Source organism: Balaenoptera ricei, chromosome 8, assembly GCF_028023285.1.
Source record: "Balaenoptera ricei isolate mBalRic1 chromosome 8, mBalRic1.hap2, whole genome shotgun sequence".
In the NCBI taxonomy this organism is placed as follows: Eukaryota; Metazoa; Chordata; class Mammalia; order Artiodactyla; family Balaenopteridae; genus Balaenoptera; species Balaenoptera ricei.
The window spans coordinates 83,484,954-83,511,152 of record NC_082646.1 but is presented as its reverse complement, the minus strand read 5'-3'; the positions used below and the strand labels follow the sequence as shown (position 1 = coordinate 83,511,152).

Genomic DNA, 26,199 nt, shown 5'->3' with positions numbered 1-26,199 from the left:
ATGATCTCTTGGGATTTCTTTCTCCTTTTTTTTTTTTTTTTTTTTTTTTCACTTTCTTTGATTCCCGCTTTTATCTGTATTAATTACCTCTTCCTGCTTTATTTTGATTTATCTTATTGTTTTTTAATTCATTTATTAGGTTAGGCAAAGGAATTATTTTGTCGATGAACTAAAAATATCTCAGTAAGATTTGAGACAAGATAGTATAATTTAATAAAATGAGATTATTGGGTGATGGGTGAAATACATCCCATCTCTATTAAGACATGTATACCTTTTAGCAAACCATTTAATATGTGTAGCTAATAGTTTCCACATCTGTAAACTGAAGAGAATACAGAGCCTCAAGATTCCTGTTAAGTAAAAAAATTACGCCTGATAAAATTGATAATTTTAAGCTCCATTTAAGAAACTAGGGTGTTTGAAAGAATAAGAGACCTTGGGAATCACTGCCTTTAGAAATGATAATATCTAAGAAAATTCAGGTTGTCTATGATAGTGAAATATAATGGAGACCTATACTCACTCTATAAATGTTCAGGTCATAATCAAATGAACTCCTAAGAAGCTGCACAAATATGAATGCCCTAGTACAAGACCTTCTTAAAGAAGGTGCATCTAAGTTACGTTGCTTAAAATGACAGAAAGATTAAAAAACAAAAACAAAAAACTACTATGCCATTAAACCACATCCTCATATTTTTCTTAGAAATAAAGAACCTGGGGTCAAATGGGTTTCCAGGGACTCCATAAACAGTGTGATCTTGCAAACAAAAATCTAGGTATATTTATTTACACTTTTATTGGGAGATTTAATCACATTGATGGATTTGCAAAGAGTCTGGGACCTGAGAGAGGTTGAAAAAGACTATTCTAGATTAGTAATCCAACTTTCTACCTTTAGTCTGTGATTAAACTATTCTATGGTCATACTTTTGCTACTTCACCAAAGAGACCTTTTCTTTGTTGGATAGCTACAACTTGTAAAAACTCTAGTTTACGTCAAGTCAAACTTTACCTATAAAATTCTCATCTACTTTGTCGATTTCAGTCTCTGGAGCTTCACACAGTAGAACAATTCCCCATTACAGAAAACAGCCCTTTACATACTTGGAGATTGCCATCCTAATTCCAAGATATTTTTCTTTTTCAGGCTGGTGTCTTTTAAACAACATAACATATGGACATAACTCATTAATTCAAAAATTTTTCTCTATAGGAAGATGCTTTTACAACTCATGAAGACAATAACTTTATATTTTTTAAAAGTTTCTAGTAAATGCTCACTAATTCTGATAAATGGATAGAGTGCTCTACATTTACTTGTGAATTTCAGAAAGATTTCAAAGAAAGCAATTGCATTATTGTTTCATGAATTCTACAGAATTCTACAGAATTTTTACATATTTATTAACTCCACTAAATTCTTAGAAACTGTAACTCATAAAGTACTTTAAAAATGTTTTTAAAGTATGGGTTATTTGTCAGAATACTATTCATGGATGGATTTCAACACATTTTCAAATTTTAGCCAAAAGTAAGTTTTTGTATTTACACTTACTTACAAAGGATAAATGCAGTAATATCATTATTTTAAGTGGTTCTAAAAATATCATTTACATCAATTCTTTTTGGATAAAAAGGGAGGAAATACTTAGCGGAGTGACGTATAGTATCATACAAGGGAGAACAAATTCCAAGATGGACTAAGCTCCATAAAACTTAGCAACAAAATTAAATAACCATACAAGTGTATTACTTACGGGTACAATTCTGAAAGCTGTTCAGCTATTGCATAAGCTGTTGGGTCTCTGTCTAAGGCATACAGAGTAATATCTGACTCCTTCTGTAGAATAGCTCTCGTGTGTCCTCCTGAACCAAATGTCATATCTAGAAAAAACTAGCCAACACAGAAAAAGAAAATTACCACTTAGCATACAAAATTTATCCTTGCCAGCTACCTTATTTCTAGACACACATAATGCTTTTCAGAGCTGATAGCAAATAGAAAAACAAATTACTTTTTTTTTTTTTTTTTTTTTTGCCTAGAGTTCAATTTGTTATACATGAGGTCTGGATCAATTATGAGTGATCAGTCCAAAAGAATTTGTCAGAGTAACAGCAAAATGATAATCTTTGTCACAGGCTGGCCAATTCAAGGCAAATTTGCATTTCCCCCCATAAGTTCAAATTAGCCACAGTGTTGCGCTGCTAGCTTTTTACTGCTTTCAAGCACCTGACTAAAAATGATATTTCCAACAATTTCTCATCATTTGGAGACAGCTTACAATTGGTGTGGCTCACTTTATCTCAAGTTCTCTAAATGCTTTATATTAAACATAAAAATATTCAAGAATACAGAGAAAGAGAGAAAGAGAGAAAGAGATTATACCTAACAGTAGTCATAGGACAAATATTTAATTAACAAATCAGACCTGAAAAAGCCCAGGGCTTAAGTCAAAACACCTGGGATAAATTATAGCCTTGCCACTAAGTAGCTACATAGCTTTGGGAAAGTCATTTAAAATTCCAGGGTTTTTAGATTTCTCCAGAGTTTAAAAAGAAAAAGAAGGTCTAGAAGAAGATACCCCAATACCTGCCTAATTGGTAAGGTGACATATAATTTCTCATCTAAACCAAAACACTTTTGGTAGTAAAAGATTTGCCAGGACAACAGGATACAAGGTATGGGAGTACATATGTTTAAATGCTTGGATCATTGAAGATACACAATGAAGTTAATTGGATCTGAATCAATTTCTTAGCTATTTTATTTGGCCACACTTAAAAAAAAAATGCTGGCCCACTTAAAAAAAAAAAAAAGCCAGCTGGCAGTTGGGCAAGAAACTAGACTTGGACCATAGAAACGTAAGTGTAAACAAGGTAGTTGATTGTAGTTGGTTTGCAAGTCAAGACACTCAGCACATCCTCTCAAAGTTACGCTCTTAGTTTAATGTGCTCTCTGAATAAGCCTCACTGGTATGATGAAAATAAAAACAATTATTCCAATAATACTGAATGCTGTGACAAATAACATATACTATAAGTCAGACTGGTAAAAATATTTAAACATATAACTTTTTAAAAGTTCATGTGTACATTGCACAAAGGAAATTCCTGTAATGGATTTGAACATTTCCCTGCCCGGAATGTTACAACTTATTTCAGGGAGAGTGGTCAGAGACAAGGCACAATTATGCTTTGATTTTTTTTTTTTTTGGCTACAAGCTACCATGCTGAGTCCTGTCCTCTGATCATGTCCTCAGAAAAGTTAGCCTACTAACTTTTGGAAGAAATCTTCTGATCAAAATTGAGAAGAGGAGGGATGTAAAATATAAGATGTAAATGTGGTTAAAAAAAAAAAGGTACAAGCACTGCTTCTTAACATAATTTTTTTAGTATAACTTAACCTTGCACTTCTATCACTGTCAGCACAAAAGGTATGGCTACATATATTTTTCACCTTTTAAACAGTAACTTTAAAACAACACTTAAAGTCTTATTATTGGTATGGCTGTTAAGAGTACATATTTAATCTCAGAATTGAATAATTTCCTCTCCCAGTCTGTATACTTATTTTATGTATCTATGAGGGTAAAAATCTTCTACCATAGCTCGCCTCAGTTTTAAAATTGCTAGAGGTTTAGCATGATTTAAACAAAGAACTTTTCCAGGCAAAAGTATATACCACTTTCTTGTTATACCCCGATATCAAGTCTTATATAACCCTGGACTTAAACTAAGAATATATCAAATAAAATAATTTGCATATGATTACCTTATCCCAAGCCAGGAAAGTCTCAATCAATATTTAAAAAGAAAAATCCTTATGATTAAAAATATTCTGAAAAATGTGAGATGATTATAATTTACATGATTATTTTTTAATATATCATGATTATGCCCTTGGAGATGTACTGACAATCAAGGAAGTTTCCATAGGAAAAAAATAATCTATTATTACCAGTCAAGTATAAAACAAAGCAAAAAGTGGGAGACAAATGGGATTTATGAAACTAGAACTGAACCCCACAATATGTTCTGGGTTAATAGGTGATTGGAGCCATCAACTTCCATTTTTAAAATTCTAATGTACACTGTCCATCAAATATAGTAAGTGACATCTAGGCCTTATGAGTCACCCAGCACTACAATTGAAAAGGGAGCCAATTAGTTTTTCCATTCTCCTGGGTCACTAACTTGACATAAGACCACATTTTTTAATTTGTACAACTTGAAAATAAAATAAGGTGACTGGATGATTTTTTTTGCTTAACAAATGCACAAGAACAACATATCTGAATGTTTCAAAATAATCCTTTTATGAGTCTCAACTATGTATATATGCAAATGTTTATCTTATGCTCCAAACATATATGGAATTCTTTCTTTGAAATTACCTGATATAATTTATCTAAAAAGCTGAACCCATATGATACCAAGAGTTTTTTCTGGTAATTTCACTCATCACCTTTATAACCCTGGCCAGATCATTTTAACTCTCTGAGATTCAACTGCTTCATCTAAGAAATGGGGATAAAATGTACCCTTGTTTACCTCAGATATTTATAAAGGTTATCTTATTTCTTCCTTAAAACAATGAAGTAGATGTTAGTAAATTTTACACACACAGAAACTAAAATTACACTAAGCTAGTAAATGGCAAATGTAAGAATTGAATACAGGTGTACCTGGCTCTAAAACCCGTGTTCTTTCTCCCACTGACTCTGCATTAAGTCAACAGAGTCTATATCTGCACACTGCTTTATGACTTTCCAAGCATTAATGTTTTCCTACTTGGTCTAACAAATACTCTGTAACAGAGTATGGAAAAGTGGCATTATCCCCATTTTTACAAATAAAAAACTCAGGTTCAGAGAGATAATGTGACTTAAGATCATATTAATAGTAAGTGAGGGAAAGAGAATTCTAAACAAGGTCTCACCAACTCTGAATTCTGTGATTTTTCTGAAAAAAAATAAAAAGAAGGGAGGGAGAGAGTGAAACAATAAATAAGAAAAAAAACAAGGGGATGGTATAAGAAAGAATCATGGCAGAGATGGCTTTACAAAAATTATACAACAAAAGTTTAGTGTTTTATAGATGACCCATTCCCACTGGAATTAAGGCTCTTGAAAAGCCATCTTTCTGTATCTTTCTCTCTCTCTCTTTCTCCCTCTTCCTCTCTCTCTGTTCCTCTTCTCCTGTTTCAAGAAGATGCCTAGGTATCTAGAGCTTTAGAATATATGTTCTTTGAGGATATTTGCATGGAAGAAAGAAAAAACTTTCTATCTTTCCTATCATTTGAAGACAACCACTTTTGTATCTTTTAGTTACAAACAACAACACAGTTCAGAAAGAGAGAATGCTAGTTACCCTGGGTAGGTGGTATCTTTAAGGAAAAGAGATGAGAGACTTCTTTGAAATTGGGTAGAAGAGAGATGGAAAAGATGAACAAATTCCAGAAAGGCGCAGGACCAATAAAGTGACTGACAGGTGGTAAGATCTCAGAGCAGCTGGCTAGATGATGGACTGAAGGGGAAGGACCCTCAATCACAGGGTTCCCAATGTTACCAGAGATTTCCATGCCTCTCTATGGCACAGAAGCAGCAGAAACTTTGGTCCCAGAGGGTCTACAAAGGTTAAAACAAAAGGCATCTTAGGGGAAATTAAATGTGACATGAGGTGAGTAAGAAGGTGCAGGGTCTCTGCATAGCTCTGGATGGTGTGTGGGGTCTGGGGGATAAGTGAAATTGATGGCTTCTCAGCACAGGGAGACTGGGGATCAAAATCAAAATGAAGGTGATTTAAAGAAAATAAAAACTAGCATTTGAGGAAGAGGATTCATCACGACAATTCTCCAACACTGCCTCCAATTCAGTATGGTAGCATCAGTGCACAGTAGTAGGTGTTTAGTGTATATTTAATGATGTGATATGAAAAAAGAGCTCAGTCTCCCAATGTAACTATGATAAAGATTGCAACACTCATTTGTGCATATGAATTCAAGATGTAAGACTCATTATGATAGGATCACATAAAATAGTCACAAGATGCCCAACTTTTAAGTCATTTAACGTCAATGTATTCCTAATATTAGCAATTGATTCATTAATGAACAGAACTTTTTCAGAACGTTAATAATGATCTGTAATTATATAACTCTATAGCACCATGTTTTTATTTGCTGATCAGTCTCCTTTACATTTGAAATAAGAAAATGAACATTTCTTATCTTATGTTAGCTCTTTTAATCAAATACAACTAAATGACATTTTATCCCATGGTCTTCTAAATATCATAGAAAAGATTAGATTTTACTTTTCACCATGATGAGTCACACTTGAGTAGTTGAGCTATAGCTGTGGATCTGATATGGACATGGTACAGACACAGAATTTCAGAGCTCAGAGGGACATAACAGACTATTCCACCCCCTCATTTTACGTATGAGGAGACCAAGGCCCAAAGAAGGTAGCTGGTAGCTAGTTGAGGGCAAAGCTAGTACTAAAACTCAGATCCTGTGCTCTTTCCACTTCATCTCATAATACTCCCCCATTGAAATTATATAATCACACTGAAATAAAAACAATCGTTCTTTGGAAAAGCATTTTCTTAATATGAAGATATATACAAGTGGGAATTCTGCACCTTAACCCTCCAACACAGTTAAAAACAACCACTGTTCTACCATTTTAATTTTAAGACTTTATGATGATAAATCTGTAGAATTAAATTCCAAAGACAATTATGTTTTATATGTGGCCTGAAAAAAATGTCTGCCCATTATGTGTAATAGCAACTGGTGAAGACTGACTTCTTGACAGGTTACAGTTTTCAAATTGATCTTGAAATTAAAAACAAAAAATTAAAACACCTAAAATCATAGACTCATGGGTGATTAAAGCTAGAAGGGCCTATAGAAGTAATCCAAATATAATTCCGTCATTATATACCACTCTGTCTTTCTAGAGTATATCTATATCTCTTTTATACTTCTCAAATGTGATATCCTTTAAGACAGCTAAGGCTGCTCTCTGAAGTGGGGAGACTGACAGAAATCAAGGGATTTGCCCAAGATCACCCTGCATAGACTAGATATTTAAATGATTTGTTTTTCCTAATATAAGACCTCTAATCATTGAAATTTTCACACTGGAACAACACTGTTAAAATTGGACAGTAAAACATTTTTGGCCATGAACAATATGAGGGCAGATCTTCCAATTACATTTTTCTAATGTTGATTAGTCATTTCCAATCTGTGAAAGATTTTTAATAGTAAGTTCTCATCTGAATTTGGAAACAATATGGCCTTATTTCACTTTTAAATTTCTTCCTATGAATATTTTCTTTTCTGGCAATTACTAATTTTGAATTTTTTGAATGAAAGTTCTTTTGAAAGAATTTTAGTTAAACTTCACCTAATTGTAACTAGCTTCATTTTGAAATACTGAAATGTCTCAGGCATATACTTAACTTTCTAGAGTTTTTTCAGGAGGTAATTAAATTAAAATGCATGGCATTAATTAATAATCTGTATATTTACAGAACATCCAATATAGATAAGGCCATAGAAGGTAATACAAAGATAATAAGTTATGAGCCTTCCAGCTTGGTCAGAGAATTTAGACATGCACACAAATAATTATTAGTAAAAAGAAATCAACAATATAAGAAAGGTGTATATAATATTTTACAAGGAGTAAAAAAATATTAATTTTAATCAGTAGTGAGATGAATGAAATTGAAGTAGGTTACAATTCAGCTGGGCCTTGAAGGCTGGGCAGAACTCAGAGCTCACCCTTTCTTCTCACTCTTCATATTCTCCAAATCAAATTAGTTACCAAGTCCAGTTGACTTTACCATACAAATATATCTTAAATCTTTCTACTCACTTTTTTAATTCAGGCCCCTATATTTCTTTGCTTTATTATTGCAGTAGCCTCACAACTCATATCCATACCTCTAATCTCACTTCTAATTCTTCTCGCTACACTGTTAACAGGATATCCTTTCTAAAATAAAATTGTAGCATGTGAAATTCCTACTTAAACCGTCTCACAGGCTCTCCAAAACTACATGATAGAGTCCAAACTTCTAGGCAAAATGGACAATATTCTTCATATTCTGGCCTCCTCATTTCTTTCCAACATTATCTCTCACTACTCCCAGACATGAATTTTACAACATATTCTCTAACCATACAGAAGTATATGCAATAATCAAACATGCCAAGCTGTCTCATGCCTTCTCTCCCACTTTTCCTTGTTCCACCTCTCTCAAATTTTATTCCCAAACAATTATGAGAATCCTAGTATGTCCACAGCTCTATTCCAAGAGTTAGAAATACAATAGCAGGCCGAAATAGACATGGGTCCTGCTCTCATGTAGTTTTCAGCCTGGAAGCCTGAGTATCTCTAACATACTGTCCTTTCTTTCTAGAATAACCTCTGAAAGATGCCCTAAACATTTGTGTCCCTGGTGCCAAACAATAAATAACACACAGAATATAACCAATAAATATCTGCTGGATAAATAAAAACAAGGAGAATTAGAACTTAAAAAAGGCATAGACATAGGAGAGGATATGTCAGATATAAGGAGAGCAAGTTTGACCAGAATCCAGGATTTATTAAAAGAAGAGGGTGGAAAGGATAAAAAGGGAAAAGAGAGAAACGTAAAAATGAACAACTTTCATGTATGTTCCAGATACTGTTTTAATTTTTGCAGTATGTACCCTCTCTTAATCCTTGTAGTAGCAATGTAAGATAGACAAACTAGGAGCTCATGCAGGAAAGGTAGTGTGAAATCAAACTGCAGCAGTCCTAAAAGGCTAGGGTAAGTAATTTACACCATATTTGCTAGACACTGGACAGCTTTGAAGACTTCCTTTTTTAACGTACAAAAAATAATTTAACTGCCAACAGTACTAGATGGATGGTACAGTGTGAGAATATAGTGGTGACCTGGTGTAGAGCACCCAGGTAAGAGGACATAAAAGCTTGAACTGGCAATAGGAATGGAGAGTGATAACAAATGTATGCACATTTATTTCGTGCTTATTTTATGCAAAATGTAGTGCTAAACATTTTATCTGTATTATTCATTCATTTTATATATAGGCATAAATATACCCACATACACATTTAGTTAATTGAACGTGATTCTCAAAACCACACTCTGAGCCAAGTTACTATTATTATTATAATACTATTTTACAGAAGAGAAAGGGGAGGTTTAGAGAGGGCTAGGTAAGTTGTCTGAGGCACAGCTAACGAATGATGAAACCTGATGTCAAAAACAATTCTCTCTCCTGAACCTATACTACTAATTACTTTGCTTTTTTTATAGAGGTAAAATAGTAACTAGATGTGGTGAGTGGAGAAGTAAGAAAAATTGTTTCAATGATCACAAAGCATGCTATCTAGGTAACTAAGAGGATAACAGACACCATTTACTATGCAATTACGTGCCAATGCTAACTATGCCACACACTTTAAAAACTTGATCTAGTTTAATTCTTACCACGGCCTGTACGTTAGGTAAAATAACTCCACTTGACAACAGATGAACGTGTTGGAGGCATTTACTCTGGAAAACGTGAATGGGTGGTACAATTAGAGACAGAAGCAGAAAGAAGCATTTCTTCTCCCTCCCTTCCACACTGCCTCTCCATGCCCTGCCACCTCCCAGTTAGTGTTAGAAAGGCCAAGGAACAACTTCTTACTCCAGAAAAGAGAAAACTGAAAGTATGTGAAGATACAGGCAGCTTGATAGAAAGAACAAAGAGGTTTAAGAATTTCATATAGGAATAGAATAACTCTTTGTAGTACACTTGAAACAGTGAAGTGAGGGACATGGCTGAACAGAGATTCTGAAGAGAATAAAAAAAAAAAAAACATACAAATGTAATAGGCCCAATTATAATAGCAATAATCCATAGAGGGAGCAAGAAGTTTGGTTCCTGAAAATGCTCAAAGAACATTAAGTTTTAATTGTATTTTTAAAAGCTCATCCTAATCAAAAACATTGATACATGTAAAAAAAGGGTAAGATAAATTATTTTCATTATATATCCAAATTATACTATGCAGCCTTTGGAAATTTGTGCCCCGAATACAGTGTACCTGGCATACATTTACCAAAGGCAACAGAGGGGAGCTCCTTTGATGTAACCAGTGAGACAAATGTTAAGAGAGATGAGCTAGTTATTTGGATATGATATAACGGATATTCTGATAAAAAATTACTAGAAAGTAGTCTGCTTTATAATGTCACTGAAATGTTCATAATTGCTAAGGCAAATTATTATTCTACCATTGTGTGCTTAAATCACTCAAGACTATCAGCGACTTCTCTCAGGCTTTACTTATGTTTTCTCTCTAATCTGTGACAGGTAGACATTTGTCACACTGATGCATTTGGAGACCTGAAATAAATTAGAACATATAACTGTGAACATAGAAGGCCACCAACCCCATAGTCAGCTAACATTCTGAACAAACATTTGTCCTACAAAACCCCTTGATTTATTATTGTCTTGTCAAGGTCTGTTGAGTATCCGTCTGCTACACGCTTATTTTATTTGTAACTATTACATGAGCTAATGTAAAAGGAAAAAACTCTCAAAAGAACATAAAAGTTACACCAAAAACAAAACAATCAATGCATTGCAATAAATTTATCTTCTTTCTCATTTTATCAAGAGTATTGGTGTTACTATGATGACTCATTCTGCCTAAATTCTGCAGACATTTCATCTTGTAGCTTAAATTCTATCTTATTCACAAAAGGAATCTTACTTATCATAACAAAACTTATTTTTTCTTTTCTTTGTAAAGTACGTTCTTCGATTATATTAAATAATTGGAGTATTCATCCTTCCTGGTGATGAGTAGCTTTTACTCTTACCTGTAACATGGAATAAATTTCAATCGTTAAGTCCCAGTGTTGTACAATGGACTGCCATTTGATCTGTTTTCAGATACAATGGTTGAATTAACACAAACAGCTAAAAATAATATGGCTTGGGTGGTTTCAATAAGCTTAATTTCACAAAGGTCTCAGGCCCAGACAATGCCAATCTGCCTGCATCTTTTTGAATAAGAAAAATAGTTTTAAATCAACACCATCAAGAAATTCAGATAACATATTCTGGACAAACTTTTCTAGGAACACCACACAGCTACTGAGAATGATAGACAGTTATTTTCTTCTAAGAATTATTAAGTATATAGATTGTTTAAAGTATTTGGAAAAATAATGTGAAAATAATACAATACTGAACTCTTTCATCAATGTGTTCAGCAAATGCTCTTCCCAAAAATTTTTGGTGGGGACCACAAGTCATTTTACTGATGATGGTTTCAACATGGTTCTAAAATTAAATCCTTATCATCATTAAAATAAAACCAATGATGGTAAGATTTACTATTACTTGGCCTCCAAATAACATTAATTTTATACAAGTCAAAGCACAGCTATATATATAAGTATTGGTGTCCAATCCACTGTGCGTATATGTGCCTATGTGTATGCATGCATATAAGGGCAGGTGAGTAGGAACTTCCATATTCCTTAACTCGTTTAAACATGTGATTGAAGATTGGACAAGTTTCAGACTCAGACTCAGGATACACTACACCACCATTAAATCCTTGTGTGGAGTAGATGTTAGAAAGTAAAACTTAAGGAGTGACAAAGAGTTTCATAAGTTAGGAAGAGAAAAAATAATCAGAAAATGTCTTTAAAATAATTCAAAATAATTAGAAGAGGCAAGTTCAATAAAATATCTACATACTTTTAGAACAAACTGCTTTTGTGACTTTCAAGTATTACATGAATTGAAAAACAAGATCTAAATGAGGCAGCAGGGTATAAAAGAAAGAGAATGAAGGTCAAAATATCTGATTTCTGATCCAGAATCTATTATTTAATTGCCTTAAAAGTTGGACAAGTTACTTAACTTCTCTGAACCTCAATTTCCTCATGTGTAAATGGAGATAAATATACAATTTTAGTTCACATCACTTTATTTAGTCCACCACATCCTTATTAGGATATGCAAATAAGACAATATGCATGAAGGAAATTTGAAAATGGTATAGTACTACATAAATAATATTAGTAAAATGTATTTTAATTAAGAAAATAATTATTCACAAAAGGCCTAAATTCCATAATAATTTATACTAAATACAAAAGTAATTTAGCATACAAAAAATATTTCACAGCTTCTTAGTTTGAAGAAACACTAACAGAACCTTTAGTTGGCAGATCGTCTTTAAAAGAATCCTCTCGATAATGTTAACATTTCTAGAGGGAGAAGTTTCAAAGAGTTTTAAATGCAATAAAAATCACCTATGATATATCTAAAATAAGACAATTTCATAATTACTCTGACTTTGCTATGTCTTAAAACTAAGAAAATATTTTTGAATTGTCTTTTTTAATTCAGCCCAAATTGAAAAAAAATACAGCTTACTAGACGATCTTTTAAATACTTACTCTTTAAAAGCAAATGTTTAAAATGTAAATATTATTATTACTTTTCTTTTTCAGATAGTAATACCTTTAAAGATTTTTATTATTGCCCTTTAAAATTTTATCACATGGGGACTTCCCCGTGGTGCAGTGGTTAAGACTCCATGCTCCCAATGCAGGGGGCCTGGGTTCCATCCCTGGCCAGGGAACTAGGTCCCACATGCATGCCACAACTAAGCATTCACATGCCACAACTAAGGAGCCCACATGCCGAAACTAAGGAGCCAGTGAGCCACAACTAAGGAGTTGGTGAGCCGCAACTAAGGAGCCCACCTGCCGCAACTAAGACCTGGTGCAACCAAATAAATAAATAAATATTTAAAAAAAAAAATTTTATCACACTACTAATCATATGCGTAAACATGGTGCATAAACAACTCCATGTAGGGACAATGAATTGGACAGTGGGGCTAATTTAACTACACTGGTATTCTGACATATTACTAGAAACAAAGCATCCAAAATTTCTCTATTTTTAACTGACCAGGAAAACTTTACACAACTTTCAATGTGGCCAGTTGACTGACAAGAAGTAACAGTCATATTAAAATCAATTATCTAATTACCTTGATAATAAAGTAAAAATTACACATTTATTGTATAAATTCTGTATGGAGAATACAGAATTTTAGAGTATAAGTTTTACATGTAGATACAAAGAATTATAAAATATACTCCTAGTGTCCTAATGGACATTCAGTCTACTTGGAGAGACCAAACATGTATCCCTGAAATGATTAAATAAATTCCAAACATGCCAATTTTTTATTGTGAACTAAAATTGTATACTTATCTCCATTTACACATGAGGAAATTGAGGTTCAGAGAAGTTAAGTCACTTGTCCAACAAAATTCCAGACATGCCAAATGCCAGTGTATAATTACATGTCAATGTTAACAAAGAGTAAACTATGTTTTACAGAAGCAAATACTCTATGCAGTCATGGTCTGAAAAGTCTCCTTCATCAAAGAAGATGGCCTCAAATCAAACCTCAATTATAACTAGCTAAGTATAACAGAGGAAAGAATGTGTCCCAGGAGGCAGGAAAAATCTGAAACAAAGGCAAAGGAACATTATTCTTGAATCATTAACTGATTTAATTGTATAGCATACAGGATTTGTAAAACGAAATAGACCAGGTTGAATATAAGGTTGTTTAACCTTTCTGAGTCAGCTCTCTTAGTTATAAAATGAAGTCAGAAACACTGATCTTATAGGATTACAATGAGAATGAAATAAATTTGTGTATATAAATTGCTTAGAATACTTTCCGGCACATAGTGAGTGATTAAAAATAATAATAATGATAATGATGATGATGATGATAATAATAATACCTACTACTTCCACTGACAAGAAGCACAAGAACAGATGAGAGCCCACGAAGTATAGGACTTGCACTAGGATAATGACAGGTAGAAAAGGAAGGGTTCATATGAGGAGAAATGACAGAAGGAATGCTACCATGAAGAAGTACTCATAAGAACCAAAGCTTAGTTTAGATACAAATGATAAAGTCGGAAAAAATGTCAAACTTGTCACAAAAGTTTCAAACCTATTTGCATTAAAGAATGATGACAGCACTGACCAAAAAAAAAAAAAAAAAAAAAAAAACCCTGGTATCATCAGAGGAGACAATCTGTTTTTCTGGGAATCAACATGATCCTCTCAAACTGTGACCCTCTCAAAATCTAAAGCACCAATTTATAAGCGGCGGCATATTTCCTTCATACTGACGACCCCTTCTAATTTATCAATATAGTTTTACATTTAAATCAATGACAATAACAGGTTAAGAATCAATTCAAGATCACTAGCAGGGAATGGGTCATATTACAGATGGACCCTCTTATTATTATTAAAAATGATAACAAAGACTAATTAGATTCTTTCTACATGTGCCAAGCTGAGGGCTACTTTACATAACAACTCTGTGAGGTAGATGCTATTATTTCCATTTCATGTGGAGAAGCACTTGCCTAAGGTTGCATGGTTAATAAATTACAGAGTTATTTGAACTCATGCAGTCTGTCCTTTGAGTCTATGCTCTTAACAAAACCTCCTATAGTTTCCTATAATTTATTTTTGAGTAGCACAAATATCAGATCATGTCACTCCTCCTCTGCTCAAAACTTTCTAATGGTCTTCCATTTCACAAAGCCCTTCAAAATTTGCCCAGCAAACCTCACCTAACTTAACTGACTCCATCTTCTACTCCTCTACTTCTGGATCACTCTATTCCCATCAGGAGAGCCTTGTTACTGTTCCTCAAACAATGCCTGTCATAAAGCATTTGTACTTAACGTCCCACCTGCCTTCCCCATCACAGCACAGATATTCAAGGATGGAGCATTTGTTCTGTCTTCTCTTTCAGGTCTTTGCTTAAATATAATCTTCTTAGTAAGGCTAAAAACTAAAATTTTTTTCACCATCAACACTCATTTCTCCCTATACCCCTCCCTTGCTTTACTTTTTCTCCACAGAACTTATCTAATATAACATAATCAACCTCATATCCTTCTTTTTTATTGTGTTTATTGTCTGTGTCCCATCACTAGAAGATAAGTTCTATGAGAGTAGATACACTTTTGTATCTCTCATACCTGGAACAGTACCTGTCACATAGAGCTGAATAGATATTTGTTGAATGTATACATGAATAAATGAATACAAATACATTGGTAACTAAACAAATTTTGCTTTCAAAAAAATAAAGGAGAAAAGGGAATAGGAATTAATATTTATTGAGCATCTAACATGCGCCAGAAAGTCTACCAGGTGTTTAGCATCCATTAACTCATTAAACACTCATCTAATTCTCCTGTGAGATAGATATTTTTTGCCCTGTTTGCGCAGGAAACAGACTGAGTTTAAGTGGTTTTTCCCAAAACAAACTGCAGTAAGTAATGAAGCCAAGGTGAGACAGTGGCCTTTTTGATTCTGAGGGTCCATGAGCTTCTTGCTTTATCACCCTGCCTCCTGTAAAGTATTTTAGGTAGTAGCTAGGATTTACACATCTAATCTAGCAGGAATCTTTAAAAACATTTCCATGAGTAAGCCTCATCATATTCAGATGGATGGGTGCAATTCTAGTAACTTTTCAGATAAACAATATTGTGATGATTAGTTTATGTGTCAACTTGTCTAGGCTACAGTACCAAGTTATTTAATCAAACAGTAATCTAGGTGTTGCTGTGAAGATATTTTGTAGATGTAGTTAACATCCAAAATCAGTTGACCTTAAGTAAGTGAAATTACTCTCCATAATGTGGATGGGATCTCATCCAATCTGTTGAAAGCCCTTTAGAGCAAAAACTAAGGTTTCTTGGAAGGAGAAATACTTCTTTAAGACTACAGCAGTGCAGATGAACTGGTCTGCAAGGCAGAAATAGAGACACAGATGTAGAGAACAAACGTATGGACACCAAGGGGGGAAAGCAGCAGGGGGTGGGGGGGGTGGTGTGATGAATTGGGAGATTGGAATTGACATGTATACACTGATGTGTATAAAATGGATGACTAATAAGAACCTGCTGTATAAAAAAAATAAATTAAATAAAATTCAAAAAAAAAAGAAGAAAAAAGAAAGATTTAAGTCAAAAGTCTTCATGTTTGCATTCTGCTGATAAACTATTGACATTCAGTGAGAAATTTCAATGCAAAAACAGAAATGGTAACTCTTCCTCTAAAATTCGTCTGCTTTTGAAATTGTCAGCAAATAATAAAAGTGGACATTTTGCTAATGGTGGCATGGAGTAAAGACCCTCTTCCATATGAAGTAAATTGTAATTGTACTACTTAAAAAAAAAAGACTACAGCAGTGGCAACCATTTTGTAATATATAAAAATATCAAATCATTATGTTGTATATCAGAAATGAATATTGTAAGTCAATGGTTAAAAAAAAAAACACCCGCACAGCTTTAACCCCGGTATGAGACTCCAGCCTGCTTACCTGCCCGACAGACTTCAGACTTGCTAGCCCCCACAAATGTGTGCGCCAACTCTTGAAAATAAACCTCTTAATACATAGGTATATACATTATTGATTCCATTTTTTTCTGGAGAACCCTGACTATTACAAACACTGTCTTCAAGTCTGAAACAATAAGTAAGGCAAAACAGAAAATCCAGATGTAGACTTCCAGCAATGCTATGAGTATAACAGGTAACAAACATTTGTTAAGTTTAGATAAACAAATAGATGGCTTACTTAAAGGGAAAGGAAGAGAGAAAGCCTATAAAATTCTTAAAGAAAATACTCTGTCTGTCAAGAAAAACTGTTTTTTTTTTATGCTTAATAAAAATTTTATTTCCATTTTTTCTTTGTTCAAAGGTATCCAAACACTGGCAAACTTCTTAAATTGAAAGGAGAGTCGTCTAATTTATTCAGCTCATTCAACCATCAATATTGAATATTTGTATTTTTTCTTACACATATTTCTTGTATTCCAATCGTGACATTCTAGAGCACAGTGAGCACATTTATAACTTATTACTGCATTACTACCTTGGCTATTCCTTGACCAAAATTTACTTCATACAACTGCCAGCCTAATTAACCTACTAAGAAAAACTGTTTTAATAAACTTTAGATAGGTATTAAACAAAGATCTTGTTTAATTTGTATAGGGTTATCCAAATTCACTACAGATAGCTGGAATTAGCATTAATAATTTTATTTGGTTTGAATCTTAGATTTTGGCTTCTTTAAGGTGTTCTTTGTTATGGTATTGGCATAAGGTATAATTCTCCACCCAACTATTTCAACAGAGTCCTAATGCAGTGCTAGAAAACCACATGGGTGCCCTTAAGACCACTGAAAATGAAGTTAACAAATGGGGTTCATTTAGAAAAGGGTCTCCACTCTATGACCTTGGAAAAGTCATTTAATAAAGGTGAGTCTTAATACAGTTGTGTGAAATAAAGAGATAATTTATATGAAAATACTTTGTACACTGTAGATCAGTACACAAATATTATTTTTGCTATTAAACATTTGATGGTGACAATAATGGCATGACATCTAATTCTATCTCAAATGTGTTTAGAAATACTGTCTTTCAAAACACCATAGATCCAAAACCAGAAAATTAATTCAGACAGTCAAAATTATTTATTGCTATGAAAAATAATTAGGGAGCTTGAAAGTCTCACTATAACAGATCTACCACCTGTTTACTTTGACTGCATTGGGAATCTCAAAAGCCTATATCATGGTCTCTGTTCTTGGACCTGTGTTCATGAAACCTGTGTTGTGTGCCTCCTGTACCTCCCCCAATTATGACCCCCCCACTTTCAAAAAGTATGGTTGGAGTACTTGAAGCAATAACCCAGAATAATACAAGTATTTCAGAGTTACAAGGTACTTAAATGCCAAATATGAGCATTATTGCAGAGACCATTTAGGTTTCTAAGCAATAAGTATAACATGAAAACTAGTATAAGGATATTTTTAAGCACCAGGACTATATTATGTTAGAATACAAGGGGAACAACTTCTTAAAACAAAACAAAAAACTATAAATTGCTATAACAAAGGGAAGCTAGTCTTCCCTATATATCTGCTTCCACTTTTCAAGTGCTTCTTCTGAGTTAGTTCTATTTATTAAACAACAACCAAAAAAGTCCAATATTTCCAATCCACTCTAAATTAAATCATCTTAAATCATGCTTTCTGGATTTGAGGAGGAAACACTATTAAGCTACACGAAAAGTCAATTTTTCCAATTATTCCCACCTAAAATTAAACTTCTACCCTCAATTCTCTACCTTCAATTCTAGATTTATGTTGCAATAAACATTACTCCAAAATAAGTTGATAACCACTTAAAGCCTGGAAATCTTTTAGTTATGCCAAGTTGTGTGTTACAGAATGTGTTATCATTTGTTGTGAGACAATATTATTTATGTCTTCATAATGCAAAGTATCAAACCTATTTGACACAATCTTAAGAGAAGATACAAGATAGAGAAAATACGATCTTTGAATGAATACCTGATCCTAAAACAAATACAAATAAGCAAAGAAGGAGGTTGTTTCCTATGTTTGAAGTAAAACATAATACCCCAAATAACCTCAGATGATCCAGTTAATCATTTGAAAAAGGCTTTAAATATATAAACACTGACTATACCAAATGAGATCAGGAACAGGCTAAGGTAAAATAATAAACATTAAAATATTAAACCAGATCAAGAAAATTCTTCTTACTCTCGCTAGAAGGAGAAAATTAAGCAAAAACAACCAGCACTTTCTGTTAATCAGTTAAGATATTTTACTGTCAGAACACAATGCTAAGCTATTTTCTGACTACTAGTTTCCACAACAGGCTTAAAAATAAATCAACTTTGCCTTTCAGGAGTTTGTCTTATTTCAGACATGTAATTGTTGTTACTTCTTAAAATGTTTCTGAGCCAAAAGAACTCTTCTATATCACCACTTGCTTTTTTGTACTTGGAGTTCATAATTAAACACTAGAATACTACCCGCAAAATGTGAAATATACCACAGATTTACGTCCATGTACTATTTTTATAAAAAATATTTTAAGTTGTAAAAAAAGTACTATTGACTAACTGTTCTACTAAAAAAATTTTTTTTTTTACAAAAATGATACAGTCCTTGAAAGGTAAATTTCTTTATGGTAATATAAAGTTTAAATAATTTAGATCTTCTTGCCTCTTTAAACCTCTATTCCAGCTTTCTTCTGCCTTCCAATATTAGTTAATTGTTGAATTTTCAAAAATATCCCACAAAGTACTGAAAACTATAACACAAGGAGAAAGAAAAGCAATGTGAATTACTGTGATATCCAAACCAAAGACATTATAAGAAAAGAAAACAGTCACCAATTTCACCAAATTATATAGAGAATAAATATTTGCTTTAAAATTTCAGATGAAATTTAAAATAAAAGCATTGTCACCAATTTTAAATTCTACAGGCAAGTGTAAAGACATTTGTGCTAAAGTTCAATTCTACAAAACAATTTATAATTTCAGGGGTAACTTTAAAATATAAACCTTAATATGATAATCATATGAAAGAAGCATCACTTGCCTTCTGGTAGATATATAGTAACTCTCTGCTGTCAAGCAAAGTTATTATTAGTAGGTTCAATGTTTTAACTTCATTATACAATATAATGTAAATGCAATCTAGGATAACTCTCATTAGTGCCAGTCTACATCTATTACTTTGGCTGAACAAGTTGTAACTAAAGCAAATGAGCTAAGTATAGCAAATATTGACTTACTCCACCATTAAAAATGTTTTTTAAAAAAATCACTTAATTTTGTTAAAATGTTTTAATTTGTACTAATTCACATTATAATTCTACCTAATGTAAACATTAATTCTGCATCTTCTGTCATGATCATTTATCCAGGTTTTGAAACACATGTAATTCAACAGATAATTATTAAACACTTAATATATAAGCAACACGCTAAGCTCTTTATATAAAAATGTGGCTATATGACTTCAGGCAAGTCACTTTACCTCTCTAGGCCTTAATTTTTTCAATGATAAGTCAAGAAGATTAAAAGAGATGATCTCTTCAAGCTCAAATATTCTGTAATTCTAAAATAAATAGCATCTAAACATATCTGACTATAAATTAAGAGACAATTCCTTTGCATTTTTAAGACAGTTAAGTAAACTTGAAATAACTCTATTATAACTTAATATCATGTCACGTGAGCTGGAAATTTAAACCCAAAGAATAAGTATCAAAATATTGATAAATGAAACAATGAATTTTTTCCTATAATTTCTGAAAATATTAGTTGATCTTTATCATCTAAGAAAATATGAATTATCTTTGTTATTGTTAGTCATGGAAAAAAGGTTCATGTGAGGAATGGATTTTATCTATGTTCTAGGATAAATGAGAAAAGAGGCCATCTATTTTCCTTCTCCAAATAAATGGTTATAGTCACAGACAAGAGAACTATTAAAGGAAATTAGAAACAGGAGGTTTCTCTTTATGAGAAGTAATCTTAAAATTATCAGTAATAAACAGTATTAAATCAACTTTTGAATAATTATTGATCATGGAAAAAAATTAAAGCAGTCAATAAAGTATAATCGACATTTAAGAGCAAATCAATTGCATTAACTCAAAATACAGAGCACTACAGGAGGCTCTAGCAGGAGCCCTGAAAAGAAAAATTATAAATCAATAGTATTGCAAATATATATAAAATCTGTTTCAAAGAACTTTGTAGTAATGGCTTCATAACTAAGTGCTGTTGCAATGAAAACACAGCTGATTGTGATCTATTTGGGAGTCTTTCATTTTACTGAAATTTCCATTACAATGTTATTTGAACAAATCACAAAATACTCTTGTATGGCATCCTAGTGATGTTTTATAAAATGTGAAGTTTACTGTACTGGCTAGCTCATCACCACGGGGAATCATCAAATGGAAATGATTCATTCATGTAAGCTGACTCCTATAATTGTTAACCACTTGTGCACTCCAATTGAAGGAGTACTGATAGAGTCAGGAGGTTTTCAAACTGGTCTCTGTTATTTACTACCACTTGCTCCATGGTTAATTGAGACTATAATAAATTGATCCAGACGTATTTACATTTGCCAAAATAAGAACTCAAGGTATAGATGCAAGGAGTTTATAAACAAAACTAAACAATTTTAGAATTGAATTTAGAACTTGAAGCTTTAGGAAAAAACCTTGGAGTTTATTGATGGTCTCTTTCTGCACAAATAATATTTGATATTGACTTTAGACACGATCCTCTATCTATTATGACATTCTGTAGGCTTTGTTTCTTTCTTTGGGAATAAAAAATGAAGATACACAGGACTGAATGACATTAAACACACAAAAATCTCATTTGGTAGTTCAAGTTATTAGCCACTTTGCAGCAAGGCTTATATCCCGAAATTTCAAAATAGTATTTTAAAGAAAGAAAAGAAACTTGGAATTATGAATCCACACTAAATTATTTAACAATTCTTGTGGGCTTCTGAGGGAAATGAAAATTCAACAATATACTTACTAGCACAGTATTTCAGTTTATAATATCACCCATATGCTATATTTTATTACAAATTCAAATGGATTCTAGGAAATAAAACAACAATAAAATAAGCCATATACCTAAATTACACATTGAGAAGATTATGGTAAATAATATTTCATGAATGTAAACATTAAAAATAAGCTAAGATGAATGGATTACTAAGAAACAAGTTTACGTATTTTTATACTATCTTTTATATGAGCAACCACAGTTTCCTTTAGGAAATAAACATTATTATTTTACACCAAAAGAAGTTACTGATGACTTTTCCCAATACAAAAGAGAAAGTAACAGTAATCTATAATTATATCATTTATGTTGACTTTGGGGAAAATATAATAATCATGCTTCAAATGGCATTCTAAAAGGTATGGCTCAGCCAAGAGTATACGGGCAGCAACAAGACTGAAAGTAGGTAGCTGAATGTAAACTTAGGTGAGTCCTAACATAAGCTTTGCAGTTAATAATACGCGTCACTTTTTAAAAGACATTTCATATTCTTCTGTTTCTTCTGTGCTTCTACTCAACGATTTATTGTAATGAACATTATAAACTAGTAAGTTAACATTTAGGCATGAGTCAATTTTTTAAACATTTGCTTGATATCATTACATCATTAACTTTTAATCCATAGTAAATGAATTCCAGTAAGTGAATAATATCTTACATGATATTTTCATCTCTAAATAAATCCAAACAAAAGATCAAAGTTATTTAATAATTTTCATTGTTAAAAATCACAAAGAATTAAATACCATCCATGCCTTGGTTTAAGACTCTGTCAGAATATTAAAATATCTTTCCAATGATATATTTGAATTTATTTTCAAATAACATATGTGATTCATATGTGGTTTGGTGAATCAAACGCCAGAAATAGTCTGAGTCAACTATGATATGTCCCAGAATGTCTTCCCACTTATAAAGTTAGTTGTATACAATTTTGTGATATGGTATTCATTGTATTCTCAAATGCCACGAAAACTAGTATAACAAAAGACAATGAACAGAATATTAACTCAACCTGGCTATGGGCCTGAATTGCGGAAACCTAAAAAGAGAACATGGCTAAAGATGAAAAATATCCAAGACAGCCATGCTTGCGTGTCTAAATTATATTATAAATACTCAAAAACTCCCATTTTATAAAATCAAAGGTATATTTTTCCATAAACTTGATCACTTACCTGTGTGGCGCAAGTTGAAACCTTACACTTTCTTATACACAAACAATACAGTAAAGCTATTCCCCAAAGTATATGTGTGTGTACACACACACACACATATAATATATATATAAATAAAGTATATAGGTCCACATGTATGAAGTGATGAAACTATCATCTCTAAAGATCTTTCCATATCAGAAGAGATACTTCTTTCTCTATTATTATTTCTCAAATTAGGAAATACTTGCTATTTGGAACACTTCAAATGATAAATAAGAATGAAAAGTAAATTAAATCATAACTTAAATGTATCATAAATAAAAATAAAATTATACTATATATCTAATGCTGCAACTATGAGGTGACCATGTTTTTATTATTTTAATAAGATGGACATCCTTCCATGTTAAAAAAAAAGTTAACATTTATTGTGTGCTTCCTATGTTCCAAGTTCTGTCTGATATATTCTACCTTTTTAATCCTCATAATGATCCTGAGTTATACTTATTACTATCACCTACCTCCCCTACCAGCCCTACCTCATCCTTTCTAAGAGCTGCATGGTATACCGATGTGCAATCTTACCATCTATTTATGCATTTCCTGAATAGTACATTTTAAAACATTCTAAAAATCTCCAGCAACCTAAATGAAAACATATACTCAGAGTTCAGACAGGATTTATTTAGCTAGTCAAAGAGGACCATGGCCAATATGAAAGTTTACAAACTCACCTACTTTTGTTCAGAACAACCTGTGGGTTTGTGGATAAACCTTAGTTACTTTTATATTTCTTAATTTTTATTTCTAAAGCGCTATCATATCTCACAGACTTCATAAGCGTTATATTATGTGCTTCTAAGAAGTTTCCAGAAAAAAATTATTCAAGGTTATATTGTTTAAGCTCATCAAGAACAGCATTGTTTTATATTTTTATGAGGTTTCTTTCCAAGTGTATTAACACTATGTTCATTCTATCTGATTACTGGAGTGAAAATATGTGATTGGTAAAGTGGTTTATTTCCGAAATACATACTTAAAGATTAACCAATATGAGTATGTGTTCACAGGTTCCACCATTCTAGTCTATCCAAGGAATCTGAATCTCCTTGCTTTTGACAAGTGTACTATACACATGGATTAAACTTACTTAACCACAGTATCGTCTTCCTAAAAAAAATTTTAACTCTATCTTACTGTGGTATTGGGTAAAATTAAGCAGTAAAGGCAATTACTAAAGATAAACATGTATATTGCATTTTGAAAAAAAATTTACATAGAATTATTACCCAACTAAATATGATCAAGCTTGGAGAATTTAAAAATTTTGTGACACTGTAACCTATGCGATTTTCATCCATAATATAAGTACTATATATTATTGTATAGACTGAAAAGCTAGACAATTATGGTTATTTATAATTAAGTCAAATAAATTTTATAAAACAACATGTTTTCTTCAAGGGGGGAACCAGTAAAACAATTTGTTTTATAAATATAAAATCCAAACTCGCAAAATTACACTTCCAAAAAAAAATCAATCAGTAATATAGATTGAAAAGAAAGATTATTAAGATTTTTAGGAAAAGAAATCTTAAGCATGTGAACATTAAGAAATCATGTATTTTTTATTGACTGTAAAATATTTTGTAATTATTGACAGTAATACAGAATTCTGTGAAGTAGGTTTCCTATATTTGCTGTCCCTATAACATTTTCTCTTCAACCCACTTCAATCAGGTTTTCAATTCCAACCACTTTCCTGAAGCATATCCTTACAAAATCACCAATGGCCTCTATCTAGGCAAAACTCAGTTCATATTTTACTTGACCACAGCATTGCACACAATGGATGATTCAGTTCTCAAATTATGTCTTCCCTGGCCATGGTATTAAATACCTTCTATGGCCTAGCTTTTCAATTGTTCTCTAGACTCAAAAACCGAAATGTCATATTTGTCATTTCTACTTGGATTTCTACTATGCACCTAAAATTTAACATGGGCAAAACAGAATTCTTGATTCTACTATATTTTAAAAAATATATATGAATACATAAATATCTATGTTAATGTATATATAACATATAAATGTGCATATTTTTATATATTTATTTGACTGTGTATTAATTATGTCTCCCTCAATAGATCATAAACTCCATGAAAACATGGATGTTTCCTGTTAACTGTTATATCCTCAGGGCTACAAACAGTACCTGAAACATAGCTAGAGCTCTATGAATATTTACTAAGTGAATAAATAACATACAGAATTAGAAAAAATGATTCTTCACTTTGCTTTTACCTTGGGCTTTAAAATAATATGTAAAACAGTTTTAAACCTAAAACCATTAGCAGGTAATAATTAATAGATTATTTTGTTTCTAAATGGTTTCAGAACAGAGTTAAGTTGATCCTGAACTATCAATAATAAAAATACTAATGATGATAGCTACTAATTGTTCAATGGCTATTATGTGCTAGTCACTTGAAGATGCTTTATGTATATTTAATCCTAATAACAATTCTCAAAGATAGGTATTATAATCCTCCCAAATGCAAAGAATAAAGACAGATATAGAAACTAAGGCTCAAGATGAAGCAACCTGCCCAAGCTTTTAACAGATGGGGCTGGGATTTGAGCCCAAATCAGTCTGACTCAAAACTCAATACTTTTACAGGGAACTATACTCAATATTTTGTAATAACCTATAAAGGAAAAAGTCTGAAAAAGAATTTATATATATATATATATATATATATATACACATTTATATGTATATATATGTGTGTGTATAACTGAATCACTTTGCTGTACGCCTGAAACTAACACAACATTGTAAATCAACTATACTTCAATTTTAAAAAAAGGAAAAAAAACCTCAATGCTTTTAGAAGAAATCTGTATTCTGGCTGCCTTTCTTTTTTAATTCTAGTGTTTATTTATTTTAAATAGAATTCAATTTAATAAAAAAAAAAAACTGTCAGTCAACTGCTACAACGTCTAACACACTGCAGGACAGTAAACAAATATAGAAAAGATATGATCCCTGATCCTATGGACCTTATCATAAATAATTTCAGATGATTATAGATAGATTTCAAATCAGAAAATATTTTAAGACTATATAAAGTGGTTATTTTATGCTTTTTAAAAATGCAATATTCCCTTTTCTTATAATACCTATTCTAAAATTAAAGACATTAAGTAAAATGTGGATTAAGTAGGTCTAATCATTAAAAGCAAACTTCCAATATATCTCCTTTACCCAGGGACTCCCTAACAAAGCAGTCTGTTTTTCTCTGACACATTTGATGGAAGATGGCTTTCACAGGTTACACAAACTTCTTGGAGTCTACAGGGAAGATCAGATAGACTGTGGGTTTGATTCCTAATCAGTACTTATTATTTACCCTGTCTCTCCCC

The 26,199-nt window shown here is 32.2% G+C and overlaps 1 protein-coding gene across 6 annotated transcripts in view; it reads right to left on the bottom strand.

The window, feature by feature from the left end:
* Window positions 1-26,199, bottom strand: part of METTL15 (methyltransferase 15, mitochondrial 12S rRNA N4-cytidine) — a 199,807-nt gene that overhangs the window by 108,303 nt on the left and 65,305 nt on the right. For 5 of the 6 annotated variants that reach the window (XM_059931298.1, XM_059931299.1, XM_059931296.1 and 2 more), the window contains 2 exons: window positions 9,529-9,594; window positions 1,764-1,900 (listed from right to left, as the gene is read on the bottom strand). In XM_059931298.1, coding sequence (XP_059787281.1) covers window positions 1,764-1,900; window positions 9,529-9,594 — 203 coding nt within the window. The remainder of the gene's footprint in view (window positions 1-1,763; window positions 1,901-9,528; window positions 9,595-26,199) is intronic. The other variant, XM_059931300.1, reaches the window with a different exon arrangement.